This window comes from Rhinolophus sinicus, chromosome 17 (assembly GCF_057876585.1).
Source record: "Rhinolophus sinicus isolate RSI-liver-muscle chromosome 17, RSI-T2T, whole genome shotgun sequence".
Classification (NCBI taxonomy): domain Eukaryota; kingdom Metazoa; phylum Chordata; class Mammalia; order Chiroptera; family Rhinolophidae; genus Rhinolophus; species Rhinolophus sinicus.
The window spans coordinates 165676577-165695547 of record NC_142517.1 but is presented as its reverse complement, the minus strand read 5'-3'; the positions used below and the strand labels follow the sequence as shown (position 1 = coordinate 165695547).

Genomic DNA, 18971 nt, shown 5'->3' with positions numbered 1-18971 from the left:
AGACAGATGATTATATAAGCTGTACAGTTAGTGCTTTTAGCACAGGCAATTCTTATATCTTGATATGGATCTGGAAAAATGAAGTATTTCATTTAATTAAAGTGAAAATGTGAGATCAGTCAACTTGGCAATTATGTGTGATTCAGAAGAAATAGAGAGAACTCTTCAGAAAACAGTGTAACATTGTTAGTTAGTGTGTTCTTAAAATTTTTCATTCACACTAGCAAGTAAAGTCCTTCCGAGATGTAAATCTCTAGTCGGTGGTTCTTGTGTGTGTGTTTGGGGGGGGGGGGGGGGGAACCATACCACTTATTTTTCAAGAAGAATATATTTTTTAAATTGAACCCTGGGTCCCACAAGAAGTTGTATATAATGCAGCATGATTTTAGAGTATTTTATTAGTTTATTCTCCCTTATTATCACATTCTTTTAAAATATTAACATGGGTAGGAATTTAGAACCAGATTTTCTTCTCTGTATTTTTCAGTCACTGATCATTATCATCAACTTGGGAGTTTGAAGCCACAATTTCATGTAGTTCTTCGGCTTGAATTCCTCCGTCCCCACAAAGTGGGGCCCCGCTAAGCACAGAAGAGTATGGTAGTAGGGCCGGGGCAGGTGGGAGTGGAGCACCACTGTACACATGGGGCGTTGCATGAGAGCACAAAAGCTGATGGAGGGAGAGGGAGGGGTGCAGGAAGGGGCAAAGTGTGGGGGGTTGGGCCAGATCTCTCATTTTCAAAGATATTTTATTTGCAGAACATTTGTTTAAATGCAATTCTCCTACAAAGAAGATTCAGTATTTAAAACAGAATCACGCTGATTGAGGAAGGGTGGAACACCCTCCCTACTTCCCCACATCCTCCCTCTCTACCTCCTACTTATGAGTAAAACTACTTTTGAGTGAAGGATACAGAGGCTTAAAAATGTTTGAAAACTGATGATTCCCGTACTCTCATTTTATGGTTGAGAAAACTGAAGTCCAGATACTTTTGAGAAAAACTGAAGTCCAGATAACCTCCTTATGTTAGCCCTCAAAACTAGGACTAGAGTCTGGGTCCTAATTTCCAATATCTGATTTTCCTGCTTTTTATGTGGGGTCCTGGCTAGATCCATACATTTTGAATTCATGTTGCCTATAAAAACTACAACAATCACGGAATCAAAATCTTTTAAATGCAATCTTTCTTAAGCCTGTCAAGAGGTCTATTTTTGGTTCATTTTCCTTTTTTGGTATGTTATTTGGAATATTATGTGAAAACCATGGCTAAAGAAATGCTATTTGATAATGAAAATAGGGTGATAATTTAAAACCGTCATGTGCCTGTCTCTACCGTAATAAGAATGTGGTCTGCTGCAGTGATTAATCAATCATTAATTAGTTTATTTAATAAATATTTGTTGTGCATTGTGGTAGCTGGTTTCCAAAGATGGTCCTCAATAAACCATACTTCCAGGTATTCACACCACATTGAATCTGGGCGGACTTTGATTCATTTTAACCAACAGAGGGTGGTAGAAGCGATGTTATCCTTGTGGTCCTAAGCCTTAAGAAGACCTGGCAGCTTACACTTCTGCATCTTTGTAAGACCAAAGCCAACATGTAAGGAGTTTAGCAATCCTGCTAGAGAGACCTCATAGAAAAACCTTATGGAGAGTGAGAGGGCCTGAGATTGTAGAGAAAGAAGTAAAAGGGGAAGGAGAAGAAGAGGGAGATTAATTGATTTAGCTGGGAGAGGGAGAAAGACAGAGCAATTTCTAGAGTCCCATTGAGTACAGACTTCTAATCATCTTCGTCCAGGGACCAGACAGAGTGGGCCATCTAGCCCAGTCAAGCCCCCAAATGACTGCAGGCCAAAAATTGTTTTAATGTGTTTAACAGTCACAGTCCTTTTTATACCTAGGATGGTGATGCTTTTGACAGTACAACTGTCTCCAAAAATTTCTTTAATTTTTATTATTTTTGTCAGTGGTACTTCCCAGTGCTTATCAGACTTTCATGGAGTCACATTCTTTTTCTTGAGCCATTTATCTCCCCCAAGATTGAGTCTTATTTGGCCTTTGTTGCACAGAGTATTTTTACATTTCATCTGAAGTTAAGATGAGAAACAGTTGTAGCTTTTAGGGTGGCAACTCCCAGGATTTCTGGATTCTCTATTTTCCCTTGCATCCTGCTTATTCATAGGCCAGTTCTTTTCCTGAGCTCATCTCTTTTGTAGAATCTTGTTAAATACAGGTAGTAATGATCAAGGTACAGTAGCAACATTTTGTTTTGCATTCTCTTCACCCAAAGCCATAAATTCATGAAGTTTATTACCTGTTGTTCAAGTTATCACAGGTGACAATTTCACCAAATATTTGATCTCTCTATAACATGGGTCACCATTCTTCTAGCTCTGAGTAACAGTTTCCATGCCACCTGCTATCTGGTGCTGAAGGCTACAAAGCAGCACCCCTCTTCTAGGTACCAATTTCTTTATTAGTCAACTTTGCTATAGTTACAAAATCTTGGAGGCTTGCAACAACAAAACGTTTACTTCTCATTCGTATGGCATGTAGCCTGCGGTCACCTGTGGCTCTGTTCCAAGTGTCTTCTCATTCTGGGACCCCAGTTAAAGGAGAAGTACCCATATATGACATGTCTATTCTTGTGGCAGGAGCCCTGCAAGAAGCTCCTGATGCTTCATAAAGCTTCTGCCCAGAAGTGTCATACATTCTGTGTGCTCACAGTCCAAAGATCAAAACATGTTAAGTGGCCAGGCCCAGTGTCAATGAGGTGAGGAAATACTCCCTCTGTAGGAGGAAAGGCAAGTCACATATCATCAGTAGCATGTCACCCTTTTAGAAGAGGGTAGTGAATAACGGCAAACAAAATACCATCTACCATAAACATGAATGTGCATTTCCTTTGTTCATATTTCCACTTTGGACAGTTACTCTGTTGAACCCAGCCACTTTTCTCTTCAGTGTACCTGACCAGTCACACTGAAGGTGTTAATTTTCCTTTGTTCTTTTCTTAAAAAATCATTCTTAAATTTTATTTTTTATTGATGTATAATTGACATATGACATTAGTCAGGTGTACAACATAACGATTCAGTATTTGTATTGATTGAGAAATAATCACCACAATATGTCTAACAACCATACATAGTTACAAAATTTTTTTCTTGTGATGAGAACTTTTAAGATCTCCTCTCTGAGCAACTTTTAAATAAGCAATACAGTATTATTACTTATAGAATCCATGCTGTACATGAAATCCTATTTATTTTATAACTGGAAGTTTGTACCTTCAACCATTTTGCCCACCTCCAACCCTTGCGTCTGGCAACTACCAAATCTGTTTTCTGTATCTAGGAGCTTGGTGTTTTCTTTTCTTTTCCTTTTTTTTTAAATTGCTCGTATAAGTGAGATCAACCAGTATTTGCCTTTCTCTGTCTGACTTATTTCACTTAACATAATACCCTCAATTTTCAACCATGTCACAAATGGCAAGATTTCATTCTTTTTGTGTGGCTGAATAACATTATATGTGTGTGTGTGTGTGTGTGTGTGTGTGTGTGTGTGTGTGTGTGTGTATATATATATATATATATATATATATATATATATATCACATTTTTTAATTCATTCATCCATCGATGGGCATTTAGGTTATTTCCATATCTTGGCTATTGTGAATAAGGCTACAATAAACATGGGAGTACAGATATCTCTTTGAGTTAGTGTTTTCATTTTCTTTGGATAAATACCCAGAAGTAGAATTTCTGGATTATATGATAGTTCTATTTTTAATTTTTTAGGAAATTCCATTCTGTTTTCCATAGTGGCCACACCAATTTATAATCCTAGCAACAGTTCTTAAAGTTCCCTTTTCTCCACATCCTCACCAACGGTTGTTATTTTTTGTCTTTGTGATAATGGCCATTCTAACAGGTATGAGGTGATATCTCCTTGTGGTTTGACTTGCATTTCCCTGATTATTAGTGATATTGAGCATCTTTTCATGTACCTGTTGGCCATCTCTATGTCTGCCTTGGAAAAATGTCTATTCAGATCTTCCGCCTACTTCTAAATCAGATTTTTTTTTCTATTGAGATGTATGAGTTCTTTATGTAATTTGGATATTAATCCCTTATCAGATGTATGATTTGCAGATATTTTACTCCATTCAGTAGCTTGTCTTTTCATTTTGTTGATGATTTCCTTTGCTGTGAACTTTGCTCTGTCTTGTTTCTGGTTTCTGTATTTGCTTGCAGCCTGCCCTCTCTCATTTCAGACTTGCTCATATCTGCATTCTGGCTGGTGACATCAATAGCTTTGTTCTAACTATCCCGGTCTCCTACTACTTTTCTAATTCTGATATGTGAGAAAAAAAAACAAAGCCTTTGAAAATTCAATTTTTAGATTAAGTATAGGCTAATTATCAAATTATTGTGCAATTTTACTTGAAGCCTGAAAAATTAGTTAACTGAGATTCTTAGGTAGCGAGGGCCAGATGATTCTGTTTCACTATTATATATCTAAAAAGATAATTTATCATTAGAGGGTAAATTCTGATTTAGAAGAGAATAGATAATTCTGGATAGAATAATTCTGGATAGAATAAACATGGCCTTCCTTCTTGGAGTGTTAATTTTACTTGAAGATAAAAACCTTTTTTGAATTTTGAAGGTTTTATTTGTACTGATGTGGGAGGATTTCTATAATTCACTGTTGAGTAAAGAAAGCAAATTTCAGATCAATGTTATAGAATGGTTCGATTTTATATATGATTTTGTCTATGCACATACTAAAACATGTACATGTATGTATATATGAAGGTATCCATATAGCTATTTGTCTATTGCTATGTACCACACTGATAGTTACGTATTTCAGGGGACTGGAGGTGGAAGACTTTCATTTTTCCTTTGTACAGTCTTGTTATATTTACATTTTTACAAGCATATATTATCCTTCCAATAAAAACAGAATAAAAGATAGTTCAAAAGTCACTAAAATTTGGTTACAGATGCAAAAGCAAAATTTGTGTAACTTTCTTTCTGTGTCAGTACATTTCATATTATTATCAGAAAATTCAGAAAGAAGAAGATTTTCATGCATGGTGAACTATTGGAAAACTTATTTTGTATGTATTTTGGGAATGTGGTGTTACTAGTAGTACAGCCTGTCAGGAGACATGGTGGCTACTGTAGCAGGGAGAAGTGATGCAGTGATGCTGACACTTCTAAGAGGGCTGGCTCCCCTGAATGTACTTTCCTGGCCAGTCAGTGGAAAGCAACCAAGCCAGTTCTTTTAAAAAGCAAGTGTATCACGTTTGTAAGCAGTGTTTTTTGTTTGTTGTTTTTGGTTCTTGACTCCTCAAATGGGTTAAATTTCCTGCCACAATTGTGTTCCTTCAAATATTTAGTTCTGCTAAATTCTACCTTTCTCTACAGTGATTTCTCAGTTGTCCCCAACTAGAAGATCATGGTTTTAAAAATAATTATTCATGTCACCATTTGCTTTCTTTAAAACTAGTATTTAAAAATTATATTTCTTTAAGGAATGTAACAACAACAATAGTAATAGAATGGCTAACATTTATTGAGAGCTTACTATGTGTCGGATACTGTTCTAAGTGCTGTATAGAAACTCATTTAATCCTCACAATAATCCTATTAGGGAAATGACGTACATTCTACAGAGGTAGAAACTAAGGCATAGAGAAGTTAAGTAACTTGCCAGACCATACCTTGACATTAGTGAGAATAAATAACATAGGGAAGCTGAGACCAACCTGAAATCATTAAGGGTGGTGACAGATGGCCTTGTCCTGGAGGATCCCCACGATGGCCTTCACTGTAACCATGATGATGATAGATGGCACCACTCACACTTCGCTGGGGCATCCACTAAAGGAGAAGAGCCAACAGACAAAGTGTTGGATAGTCTCTCATATATATTTAAAACATGAGTTTGCAACTTAAGAAAGCAAAGACTGGGTGAGAAGCAATACCATGAAGTCACTACCACTAACAAACAAACAAACAAACAAACAAACAAACAAAAAATGCTTAAAATTCCCTCCAAGGTCAGTGTCAGAACATTCTTGGAGGGTGGAGCTCCTTTAATGGGGAAAATTTGGTGATGCCCAATCTGAAGAGATGGATGAAAGAGTGCAAAAGGCAGCCAGGCTGAGAAAGATGCCGTTTTGGTCATTGTTAACAAATGATACATTTTACTGTGCTCAAAAGTGTATTTGGCTGAAAGACTAAAATTTACCACATTCTTTCTCTTACGATTGTGAATTTAATAATTTGGTTGATTTTTTTTTGTTTTTTTCTTTGTTTACTATACTTATAATATTGATATCTGGAAAGACATTTAAATTGGTCTATTTCTTGGTGATAAAATAACTGGTAAAGAAATATTCTATGCATATAAGAGTCTCATTCAGAAGCAGGATTTATGCTGAAAGTAATATACACAAGTGAGAAAATCTTTCAGAGGCTAAATTTCAGGAGAAATATCCAGCATCGGGTTTTATTTTGGATTGACTGGTTGCACACACACACAGGACTACATTCATTATCTATTTTTACAGCACATAGCAATGATGTAAGCAGAGTTTCCAGAATGATAACTAATTATTTCCAGAATGATAACTACTATTTCACAGTATATCCTGTATCAGTAAGATTACTTTGGCAAGAGATTCATAGTTTCTCAAAGTTAAAACTGTCTTCAATTTCAATGTATTTATTTTGGAAAAGTAAATTCTGACTTAAAGCATTACAAATGCTTTTATAAAGCATTTACGAATAATGTAAACAAATTTATGAATAATGTATAGTATATTTTTCAAAAGGCTTGTTTGAAACTTATAGCTGCTTGGCCTTGCTCTAGTCTCTCATTTATTACTCAAAAAATAAAATAAATAATTGAGAGGTGACATGTTTATTTTTTTATATTAGTTGCTATAAAAGCAACCCTTGAGGAATATTTCATCTTTGAGTCAAACCATAAATAACAGATGAAACAAATGAAGACTGTCTTGTAAATGATAAGGCATCTTTATTCTATTCTTATAGTATTTTTCCTGTAAGCTATATAGAGCAATACCTAGCATGATTAACTACTTTTGATTTAGTGAGTGAAGGCATGGCAATTACGAAGAAAGGCATCAGTATTTAATATTTATTCCTACCCTTCTTGTTATATATTAGTTTCCTAAATGAAAACAAAATCATCTATTGCTGAATTTCCCTCCATTTTTTCCTTCTCTTGTTCTGATATTTGTAAGGTCTATACTTTCAGTATTAATACTAATTATGTATTATTATTGAATATAAACAGTATCATATGGCATTTAAGGATACTTCTGATTAATTTTATAGATTTTCTTGACTGCCATACTCTATCTATGGCATCCTGTACTGTCAATTGTATTTTAATGTAAGTATCTTATCTCCCTATCTAGACTGTAAATGTTCTTTGAGTAAAGAGATGATCCTTACACTATTTTATATTTTCAGTGTTTAACTCAACAGTTGATTGATTAAGATATTTTTAGAAAGTTACATTTTAAAAGATTCAAGCAATTTTTAAAATATTGAATTTGTCCATTTTCTACTAAGTTTAAGTCTCCAAATTTAGACAAAATGTTTTGAAACAATTAAAAGCCTATTAATTTATTTTATCAACAAATCATTCTTCAGTAAGATTATTTCTGATTTTTCTTCAGAGATAAAATACTCTACTGATTTTAAGAAGAAAACAGAATATCTAAAACATTTTTGGTATGATATTCTCTTTCTGTACCTTCATGGGGTATTATTCTTCACCTAGATATCTTTGATATTTTAGAAATTTACCTTCTAGGAACTTATATTCTTTAATGTAGTTATAAATGCACATGGGCTTTTTGCTCATAGTGGTTTTAATACCTGAATTGAAAAAATAAGAGATAAATGAAAGAATAATGTGTGCTTTAATGTAAAAAAAATGTTTTTAAATGGAGAATTAAATGCATCATGTTGGGTTGAATAAATACCAGGTATTAAATGATTTATAGCAGATATTGGACCAAAATATGTGGAAACAGGAGGACAGATCACAGAGGAAGATAAAACACAGCTTCTTCTTTTTCTTTTTTTAAACTTTTTAATTTATTTTAAATGTGTGTTTCCAGGACCCATCAGCTCCAAGTCAAGTAGTTGTTTCAATCTAGTTGTGGAGGGCGCAGCTCACAGTGGCCCATGTGGGGATCAAACCGGCAACCTTGTTGCTAAGAGCACCGCGCTCTAACTGAGCCAACTGGCCGCCCCCAAAACACAGCTTCTTACTGTGGAAGCTTCTTGCTATGTCCTATAGGATATGACATTTTAAATAACTTTTAACAGAAAAGTTTGAGAGGCGGGAATGGGAAGAAGGGTATTTCAGGCAGAAGCCCAGAAAAGAGAAGGGATCTGCATGCTTGTAGATAGACTACATGGCAGGGAATAGCAATAGAATAGAGATCAAAAATAAAGGTGCAATAATAAAGGATCTTATTTATATTAGTTTCCCAGGGCTGTTGTAACAAATTACCACAAACTTGGTGACTGAAACGAACAGGAATTTATTCTGAGAGTTCTGGAGGCCAGGACTCCAAAATCAAGGTGTTGGGAAGATTGATTTTTTTTCTAGAGACTCTGAGGGAGAATCTGTTCCATGCCTCTCTCCTGCTGGCAGCTGCCAGCAATCCTTAATGTTACTTGGTTTGTAGATGCATCACTCCAATCTCTACTTCTGTGTTCACATCTTCTCCTCTGTGTCTGTGTCTTCTCTTTTGTATCTTACACAGAAAAGTGTCATTGAATTTAAGGCTCACCCTAAGTCCAGGCTGAGCTTATCTTGAGATCCTTAACATAATTACATCTGCGAAGACCCTCTTTCCAAATAAGGTCACATTCACGGGTTCTGGGAGGACATATCTCTTGGGAGGCTGCCATTCAACCCACTACATGTCTTTGACAAGGACTTAATCCTGTAAATAAGTTTCTGTGCAACACCGTGCCATTATTGTACTTGTTATGTGGAAGGCAATACTGTTTGGTAGAGAATGGACAGATAATGAAGGCTTCAACTAAGGCAAGTAGGTTTGGAGAACAGAAGCTGGACTCAGAAAGAAATTGCTGGGGAAAAATATATACGACTGAATGATTTAAGGTGAGGAGGAGTGAGAGTGAGCTTGGAAATGATAAATTTGGGATGTCTGTGAGACAGTTAGGAGCAAATATCTTATAGCAGTTGGCAGTGTGGGTTGGGGGTACAGGAGAAAGCTTGCGTGATTGACTGTTAAATTGGTGGCTCCTAGTGACCTATACTTGTGAGTAGTCACATACTTGTACCTCCTCTAACTGACTCTGTACTGGGCTATGTAATTGGCTTTTGGCAATGGGACATTAACAAATATGATGCAAGCTTGATAAGCTCCTGCATGTTGGGTTATCTTCTTGAAATCCTTCTTTTGGAACCCAGGTGCCACACTGTAAGGAAGGACAGGCTGTCTTACTAGAGAGAGAAGCCATGTGAAGAAGACCTGGAGAATGTGACAGTATGTGAAAAGAGGACTCCTGGAGGAGAAATGAATGGTCCCAGCACCGAACCCTAGGTGTGTGTGCAAGAGGCCTTCTTGGACTTTCTAGTGCAGCCCAGATGTCAGCTGAATTCAGCCACAAGTGACTCCTGCTAGTAATACCAAGTGGGGCAAAATAACCACTGGTCAACCTACAGAATTGTGATAAGTTAAAAAAAAATTTTGTTTTAAGCAAAATTTTGAGGTGGTTTGCTATTATCTGTTATGGACTGAAGATTTGCATCCCCACAAAATTTATACGTTGAAGCTCTTACTCTCAATGTGATGGTACTTGGAGATGGGGCCTTAGGAGGTAATTAGGGTTAGATAAGTTCATGAAGGCGGGGACTGGTCTGATAAAATTGGTGCTTTAATAAGAAGATACCAGACAGCTTGCTGTCTCTCTGTGCCATGTGAGAGAAAGCAACCATCTGCAAGCCAGAAAGAGAGGTCTTACCAAAATCAAACCATGAGCATCCTGACCTTAGCCTTCCAGTCTCCCGGAAGGTGGGGGGAAAATTTCTGTTGTTTAAGACACCTAATCTATGATACTTTGTTATGGAAGCCCATCTAAGACAGCATCTGCTGATAGAAAACTGAATCACCTTGGAACATAATATATGGGTTGGGGAGTATAAAAACAGCAGATGGCAATTGAAGTCTTGGGACTGGACCTTAAATGAATAAACTGCAACAATTAGAGAAGACCTCAGGAGGTGGGCAAACTAGTGAGATAAACTGAGGAACAATGGTTAGTTACCGTTTTGAGAGAATTTAATTCATGTCCATTGAAATAAAGAATCGGGAAATGGTGCTGTTGAGAAAAAGTTTCAAGAAGAGAGTACTTACTATAGAACTATGATGGATTAAAATGGGCCATTAGATTTGGCAGTTAGGAGGTCATTGATGATATTGGTGAATAAACACAGAATCTTAGGGCTCAGATGATCTTAGAGCAGCATTATCAAATATAACTTTCTAAGGTGATAGAAATGTTGTATATCTACAGAGTCAAATATATTAGATTGGTGCAAAAGTGATTGCGGTTTAAAACTGCAATCACTGTTGCACCAACCTAATAGTAACCACTAGCCACATTATGGCTATTGAGCACTTGAAATGTGGCTAGTTTTCCTAAGGAACTGAATTTATAATTAAATTTAATTTCAATTAATTAAAATGTAATTAGTCACATGTGGCTAGTGGACACCATATCAGACAGCCCAATAGGGAGCACTAAACCCAAGGAAACTGAGGTCCCTGAAGGTTAAGTATGAGAACTAAATATTGTTCAAAGATAATTTGGGGAAAAACAGCTCAAAAATGTTAGTAGTGAGGGAAGGGAAAGAAAAATACAATTGAAATGGAGTAAATAAATGGAGTAATGAAAAAAGTCAACATTTAAAATATTTTAAACAATAATTATACCATTATAATTTACTGTACATGATTATTGCCAAGAGCATAAGAGCTATTGAATGGAATTTGTTAATTTGGTTAATGATACTAGGAATTTGGTGAATTGTACTTTGTAACACAACTATATTTGTCCAAGTAGCATGTAAATAAATACATGCTTCAGAATTTACAGGCACAATTTCTTCTCCTGCAGTGAAAGAAACATACTTCATTCCCAAATGCCAAGCTGGAAATGCTAATCTAATTTGCCCTGCCTGGCATATGTTGATCCACACAGTTACTTTATATATTTATTATATTCTTGTGAGTTACAAAATTTCACTGGATTAAGGTAAACTCACTTCTAGGATACGGAATGACAATTTAAACAGAGACACGTTGAGATTCTCCATAAAAGAGTGGGGGAAAAACTTGCTTACAAAATTTAAAACCAGGTAAGGCACCTGTGATAATTGATTTTATCTATCAACTTGAGTGGGTCATGGGGTGCCCAGGTTAAATATTGTTTCTGGGTTCTTCTGTAAAGGTGTTTCTGGATGAGGTTAGCATTTGAATTGGTGGACCCAGTAAAATAGGTTGTCCTTCCCTATGTGGTTGGCCACGATCTATTCCCTTGAAGGCCTGAAGAGAACAAAAAATGTAGAGGAAGAAGGAATTGACCCCCTTTTCCCTACCTTATTGATTAAGCTGGGACATCTCATCTCATCTCCTGCCTGTGGACTGGGATCTGCCTCATTTGCTCCTCTTGTTCTCAGGCCTTCACACTCAGACAAAATTACCACTGGCTTTCCTGGATTTCCAATGTGTAGACAGTGGATCATGGGACTTCTCAGACTCCATAATCATGTGAGCCAATTCCTCCTTGTCTGTCTCTCTGTCTATCTATCTATCTATCTATCTATCTATCTATCTATCTATCTATCTATCTATCATCTATCCATCATCATCTATTTATCCTCTCTTTCTCTATAGTCCTAGTGGTTCTGTTTCTTTGGAGAAACCCACTATTACAGCACCTCAGGTTTGGTATTTGGCACAGACTATAACCATTTCTGATATGAAATTCCTATAAAGATAAACATCTCTGTGGAACTTACAGTTCAGTGACTTTTAATCTTTTTGTAATTGGAATAACCCATCTTTTGTTTGACCCTGTGCACTCCTATTTCCTAAAATAATAATATGTCAATTTTAATTTTTTTTGAAGTGAATGCTGCATTTTGAAAATCGCATCAACTTTTCTGATGATGCCTGTTGGTCCCACAGTGAAAGCCTGTTTTAGGAGATGGAATAGTTAGGAGAGAAGCTTGGGAGACAGAAGTTCATTAGGCTTCAAGGGGTTGGTATCAAGTTATGAGATGTTGGTAAGGGTGGGATGAAACCAGGAGCAGATAAGAGGTTGTGCTTGGCAGGTGACTTTGTAGGAGTTATGTGTCTGCTCTAGATCTCAATTTCCACATGTGCAAAATGAAATTGAAGTATTAAATGATCTCTAAGTTTCCATCCGGTACTAAAATTTAATGGGGCCTCTTTGAAATAACAAAAGTCATTGTGCATGTAACCCAGTGCTTTACACATTGAGTGCTCAATAAATGCTAATTGACAATGGCAGTGATAAAGTAATGAATACTTCCATCAAAAAGAAAGCCTTTATTCTTGAAAACTACAAATAAGAAGCCCCCTTTATCTTCTCCAATGAGAGAGAGGCTACTTGGTCAATATTTACAATTTGATGGAAAGGGGGAGGGATAGATGGGGAGGGAGTCTGCAGAGCTTCTTCCCTGAGCTGACTCTTCTACACAATATCATACCTTTGCAGAGTTAGTGCCCTTAGAGGTTCTGTTACAGACTGTAGTGTAGACAGTTTTGATGGAATTAGGTGAGCAGAAGAGGGCAGAATTACACAGAAAATTCTTTGGATTTACAGCATCCGTTATTTCCTAAGGGGGACCTCTTCAGAGTTTCATACTGGGCCAAGTATTTTTCATTTGCCCTCCAGATCTAATACAGATCTTCGCCACCCCCACCCCCACCCCACTCTCTGCCTAGGGAGGACAACCTATATGGATTCCATGAACAAGCTCCAATATCCTCTAGCTTCTGGTTGGGTCTGGTCAGGATAGGGGGGAAGGAGGAGACTGGGATCAAGGTATTTATTCCCGATTCCTTTCCTTGGAGGTCAACTTGAGTTGTCGATGTCCTTTGACAGGCTGTCACTGGTCCTCTCAAGGCAGTTGTCACTACACAAGCCTCTCCAGGGTCCTGGTGACCTTTTTCTCCCTCGTCCCATCAGATCTAGGGGTGGTGACTTCTCTGCTGCTGCGAGTCCCAAGTTCCTTCACTATCCCTGTGGTTTATCTATACTTCACTTTTATAATTAATTCCTTTGTAAATTAACCCTCTTGGAATTAACTTTGAGTGTGCGCTGTTTCCTGTTAGGACCATGACTAATACATACACCATTTTACATATTGAGAATGAAGAGGACATGGTAATTGGGGCCATATCATCACACATCTTGTTATGCAGCCCTCTGTCACAGCGCCCTGGACTATTGTATGAGTGCTCTCTGTTACCTTATTTTCTTCCCCAACCATCAACTTCTTCAGTAAACTCATGAACCAAGGAGGGAACAAAACTATAGCCAGTTTAAAACCACACCAGAAATGCTTAATTCATTTTCCTACCCTTCCCAGTATTCTTCTCTACTCCCACTCCTCTTGGTGCCTTAGACTGTGAGGTCTCCATTCAAACGCAGATGCTTTGTCTTAGTCTTCTTTTGTCCCCAGAGCCTGAAGCAAAATATATGCTAAACAACTGCTTGTATAATGAATACATGAAGGATGGAATTAAGGAAATGTCTATATATTAAACCTTCTGTTTCCGGACAGCTCAGGGCTGATCTACTTCTCTCCCTTCCTTGAAGATGCTCGGTGCTTTTCTTGCTTCCACGTACAACAGTGCTGCTCTATTCTAACCAGTTGTGTGCTGGTAAGTGGTTTTTGTTGTTGTTTTATAATAGCTTTACTGACATATAATTCACATATCACAAAATTCACCTATTTAAAGTGTAGAATTCTATGGTTTTGATATAGTCACAGAATTGTGCAGTCATCACCACAGTCAAGTTTAAAACATTGTCATTATCCCCCAAAGAAACCCCATACTCATCTATGGTTACCCCTCTTCCTCTTCATCTCCCCTGTCCTCCATCTCCTGACAACCACAAATCTACTTTCTGGTTCTATCAATTTGCCTATTCTGGATATTTTATCTCACATCACCCTGACCATCTCTACTGTTGGATCACTCGAGTTACCAGAGATATGGCCACATGCAGCGAGGTTTCCATACACTATTACTTTAGGATAACAATAATGATAATAACAAAAGCAATACAGTTGGTGCCAATTTACCAATATTCTATGCTTCGTTCACTGTCTTCTAGCTGGTCTCCGTGCTGGCTCTTAAATAGTCCAAATACATTTTATCTCACAACGTTGGCACTTGCGTCCTCTACCTGGTACACTCTTTCCCTCTTTCCTCCAGATATCAACCTGGCTCATTTCCACCGGATCTCTGCTTAGCTGTCCCCTTCTCAGGAAGGACTTCCTCCCTTTATTTAATCCTTTGCCAAGTTTTGTTTTTCTTCACAGCAGTTATCACTGACGATTCCTTATATTATATATATTTATTTTCTTATTTGTATATTGGCTGTCTCCCCACCATAATGTAGGCTCCATGAAGGCAGGGTCTTTTTTCACAGTAGCATTCCCAGTGCCAAGGCCATGCCCTTGATCATTTTTGAACAAGTGCCTCTCTTCCCCCTCTCTGTTCCTCCTGGTGCTGTCAAAGAAATGCTTAGAGAACATTCTGCCCCAGTTGCTGCATCTCCATTACTGGCCCAAATCCTAGTGCACATAGCACTCAGCTGACACAGGTGGGAGACAATCCAGTGATGCAGCTAAGTGTGTGCCTCACTCTGAGACCAAACTAAGTGTACCCATATCCTAGCTCGGGCACAGACCAACTGTGCACCATGGGTAAGTTACTCAACTTCTCAGTTTTCACATCTTTCAAATGGGAAAATAAGGGTCCCTACCTCATAAATCTGTCGTGAGGATTAAGTTAATATGTTAATTTAAAGTGATCAACACATAGCTAGTGTTCCAAACACCTTGTCTGAGGACACCTGGGAGTAAGCTTTACTTACTACGTAAAGTGGCCGGTCTGGTGCTCGCTTCTGTGTTCCCACCACATTGGAAGCCTGTCAAATCACTACCTTGCTCTGCAGCTCTTTTCTGTCACCCTCTTCCCAGGTATCCTGTAAGAGCACTTCTAGCTTGCCCTGCTGAGCCAGGGAACTGGATGGCTCTCCAACTGCTTTTGTTTTTCACATAAGAGGAGACCACTGGGTTTCAAGGGGGTGTTATCAGCCTGCTCTTCTTAACTGGCAAATCACTTAACATTTAACCACCAGGTTTGGAAAAGGCGCAAGGGAAACCTGATGTTATTCTCAGCCTAACTAGCTGAGACTAGTGGGATCTAGAGCATCCCTAGGGCAGGAGAAAGAAAAGCTTCCCACAGAGGAGAAATCTGACCCACACGCCCCAGGACACTGAGAGTAAAGGAAGCACTGGTGTCCTAAACAGACTGAGTGGAGAAAGAAGGAGATGGCAAGCCATTCATGAAAAGAAGAGAAATCACCCAGTATGCAGGACTGGCGTGGAAGGAAGCCCCTGAGACCCTCAAGTCCACTTTGCTATATGCCCCAGCTGGGAGGGTCCCTAAGCCAAGGAAGTGTGTTTTACTTGTACCATCCCACCCCCCTCCCCAACCCCAGGTCCCTGACTTTGGTTCAAGTCATGAATTGCTCAGATGGGGAACTTCATTTACTAATTTTGGGTAAACCCCATTCCATTAATATTTACTGAACACCCACAAGGAGCTGGGCAATGTTAGCTGGCAGTCCCAGGAATCCTAGGAACCAACATTCCACAGTCACAGCCCAGAAAAATAACCCTGCCTGTCTCTGAGCATCCTCGTTTCTTCGGAGTCAGCTTCTGGGTCTGTTTCCCGCAAAACCTCCACACTTCCTTGCACTTGGGGATCCCAGTAGGCTCCCGCGGGGCCTCCTTGAAACGCTGGAGGATTAAGTGTCCGGGAATAGGAAGGGCTGGGGAGGTAAGGATGGAATTAGGGGAAGGAACAAGGAGTGGCTCCCCCTCAGTTCGTGTTACAATCAGAAATCCGCGGTGTTCTCCAGTCCCCGATTCAGGCGTCTAGAGACTCTTTCAGGAACCGCCTGGCATCCTGGGCCGTGGACTTTGGCTGATCTGGCGCTCACATCTCCCTCCTCCCCCCTCTCCCCTCCCTCCCGGCTCGGTGCCTCACTCAGGGGCGTGTCCTGCCCTACCTCCCTTTCACAGTGGTCCTCTCATCCGGTTACGGAGGCGGCGGCGCGGGCATCGGCGGCAGCTGCAGCTAGAACAAGAGCAGCGACTGCTCCGGGTTTCCAGAACGAGAGCTGTGGCCACGGCACCTGTGCAGAGCAGAGTAGCAGGACAGGGGGTGGGGTTCGTGCCAACAACTCTCTGAGCCGGAAGGAAGGGGCACCTCCCAGCCCCTTAGGAATCACTGCTCCGCAGAATCTCAACACAGCTGGGAATACTGTTGGGGTAGACATGTGCAAGACCAGCTAGAGGGCTGGGACAGGTGAACATTTGGTTCAAGTGTAGAGAGGAAAGGAAAGCTTTTCTGGGACCATGACAGCTTCCCGCCTGGACTTTGGGGAGGTGGAAACTTTCCTGGACGGGCATCCAGAGTTGCTTGAAGACTACTTGATGCGGAAGGGGAAGCAGGAGATGGTGGAGAAGTGGCTGCAGAGGCACAGTCAGAGTCAGGGGGCTTTAGACTCAAGGCTGGCGCTGGCTGGCACCAGCAACGTGGCTCACGGCTGTGGCAGAGGCAGCAGAAGCATTGGCGGTGGCACTGGACCAAATGGCTCTGCCAACAGCCAGCCCACTCCAGGTGCGGGGGACTGTGGTGGGGTTCCCTTGAGCCCCAGCTGGGCCAGTGGCACTCGGGGTGATGGGAGCCTGCAGCGGAAAGCGTCTCAGAAGGAGCTAAGGAAGAGTTTTGCCCGCTCCAAAGCCATCCACGTGAACAGGACCTATGATGAACAAGTGACCTCCCGGGGCCAGGAGCCCCTGAGCAGTGTGCGGCGAAGGGCACTGCTCCGGAAGGCCAGCTCCCTGCCCCCCACCACAGCCCATATTCTCAGTGCCCTGCTGGAATCCAGGGTGAATCTGCCTCAGTATCCCCCTACAGCTATGGACTACAAGTGCCACCTCAAAAAGCATAACGAGCGTCAGTTCTTTCTGGAACTGGTCAAGGATATCTCCAACGATCTTGACCTTACCAGCCTGAGCTACAAGATCCTCATCTTTGTCTGCCTCATGGTGGATGCTGACCGCTGCTCTCTCTTCCTGGTGGAAGGGGGTGCTGCTGGCAAGAAGAGTTTGGTCTCCAAATTCTTTGATGTGCATGCAGGAACCCCACTGCTCCCCTGCAGCAGCACAGAGAACTCAAATGAGGTGCAGGTCCCCTGGGGCAAAGGTATCATTGGCTATGTCGGGGAGCATGGAGAAACAGTCAACATTCCTGATGCCTACCAGGTAGGACTTTGCATTGTCCCCCTGCCAGAGCCCCATTGGCCTGGGAGCCAAGCCAGTTACCCTTTGGCATCCAGGAACATATTAACTTAGACTCTTTACAATAGAAATCTTGCTATTGAAATTCCTTCTGAGTTTAGACTAGTGAGAATGTTACTACACCATCTTTGATGTCATGGTCTTTGCCTAATACACAGTGGCTTGTGGCAAATTTATACAGCACACCGGCTGCATTTTGCATCCAAATAATACCACGTGTTTCTCTGTCAAGATACTTTGTCTTTAAGAATATCAGTGTATGGTTTTAGAATGCATTTGTCAGGTGCTAGAAAAAGATTCCTACTCCAGATACCAGTCGTAGCCTGAAGAAAATGTTGGTGTCTCTGATGTCATTTTTGGGACAGTAAAGCACTTCGTTCTCATTCAAGGTTGGAAAGGGAACAAAATGCCTATTTCCCTGTCCCCTTCTCTAGCTTACAGTTGCATGAGTTCCAAGGTGGGGAAGAAGAGGAAGAGAGGCAAGTCAGGGGAAGAATGGGCCTCTGACCCATTTTTATCTATTTGACCCTTTTTAGCATCTATTTTAACTGGTTTTTTGTTGTTCAGTGTATAGAGGTTGGACAAATAGAGGGGTTATTTATCTTTGGGCTAGAATACAGTATTATCTGCAGTCAGCTTTTGACAAGAGTGAGCAGGAGTTTTTCGTTTGTGAAACAAATAAAAAATTGATAATTTTTTAGCAACTCCGAAGGCAATGAGCAGGATAAACATTCCAGTTTTAAGTGGAAAAGGAAACCCAACATGCTGTCATCTGGCATTTCTAAGCCTTTCATTTTCACAGTGATTTGAACTTGGTATTAGATCCTGAATTCAAAAACCAGTCCTAATTTCTTCAGTATCTATTCCAGATACTCGAACGTGGTGAAACTGGATGGCACTTTCTATGAGACTTCTACAGGGTTCATAAGAATTGAAAGTTCTTATCCTTGGTTATGAAAGTATGAGATGAGCACTTCTTCCATTTATCTAATAGAGCTACATGTTTTTCTAGGGCTTGGTTGCTGTTGATCAGAATAGCAAAAGTGGTGGGAAAGACAATAAAGGTAAAATTTTCTCTATTTCATCTGAAAGTTGACAATTTTACTTGACTAGCTTGTACTAAAACTAAGTTTCAGGTTTTTGTGAGGTGTCTGTCAATATAATAATTTCATGTTAAGGGATGCCTGTCAAAATACCATTTTGGTTAACCTTTTGTTATTTATTAGGTGCCT

The 18971-nt window shown here is 39.8% G+C and overlaps 1 protein-coding gene and 1 long non-coding RNA gene across 4 annotated transcripts in view; one reads left to right on the top strand and one right to left on the bottom strand.

The window, feature by feature from the left end:
• Nucleotides 1-328: 328 nt before the first annotated feature.
• On the bottom strand, nucleotides 329-16566 carry LOC141572761 (uncharacterized). Its single transcript, XR_012498231.2, has 3 exons — nucleotides 16443-16566; nucleotides 5786-5900; nucleotides 329-2793 (listed from the first exon to the last, which is right to left on the bottom strand). It is a non-coding gene; the product is annotated as an uncharacterized LOC141572761 (long non-coding RNA).
• A 57-nt stretch (nucleotides 16567-16623) lies between these two features.
• The window catches only part of PDE11A (phosphodiesterase 11A), a 326658-nt gene continuing 324310 nt past the window's right edge, over nucleotides 16624-18971 (top strand). For all 3 annotated transcript variants that reach the window (XM_019739326.3, XM_019739325.3, XM_074338486.2), the window contains exon 1: nucleotides 16624-17703. In XM_019739326.3, the coding sequence (XP_019594885.2) occupies nucleotides 16792-17703 (912 nt within the window). In that variant the 5' untranslated portion in view covers nucleotides 16624-16791. The remainder of the gene's footprint in view (nucleotides 17704-18971) is intronic.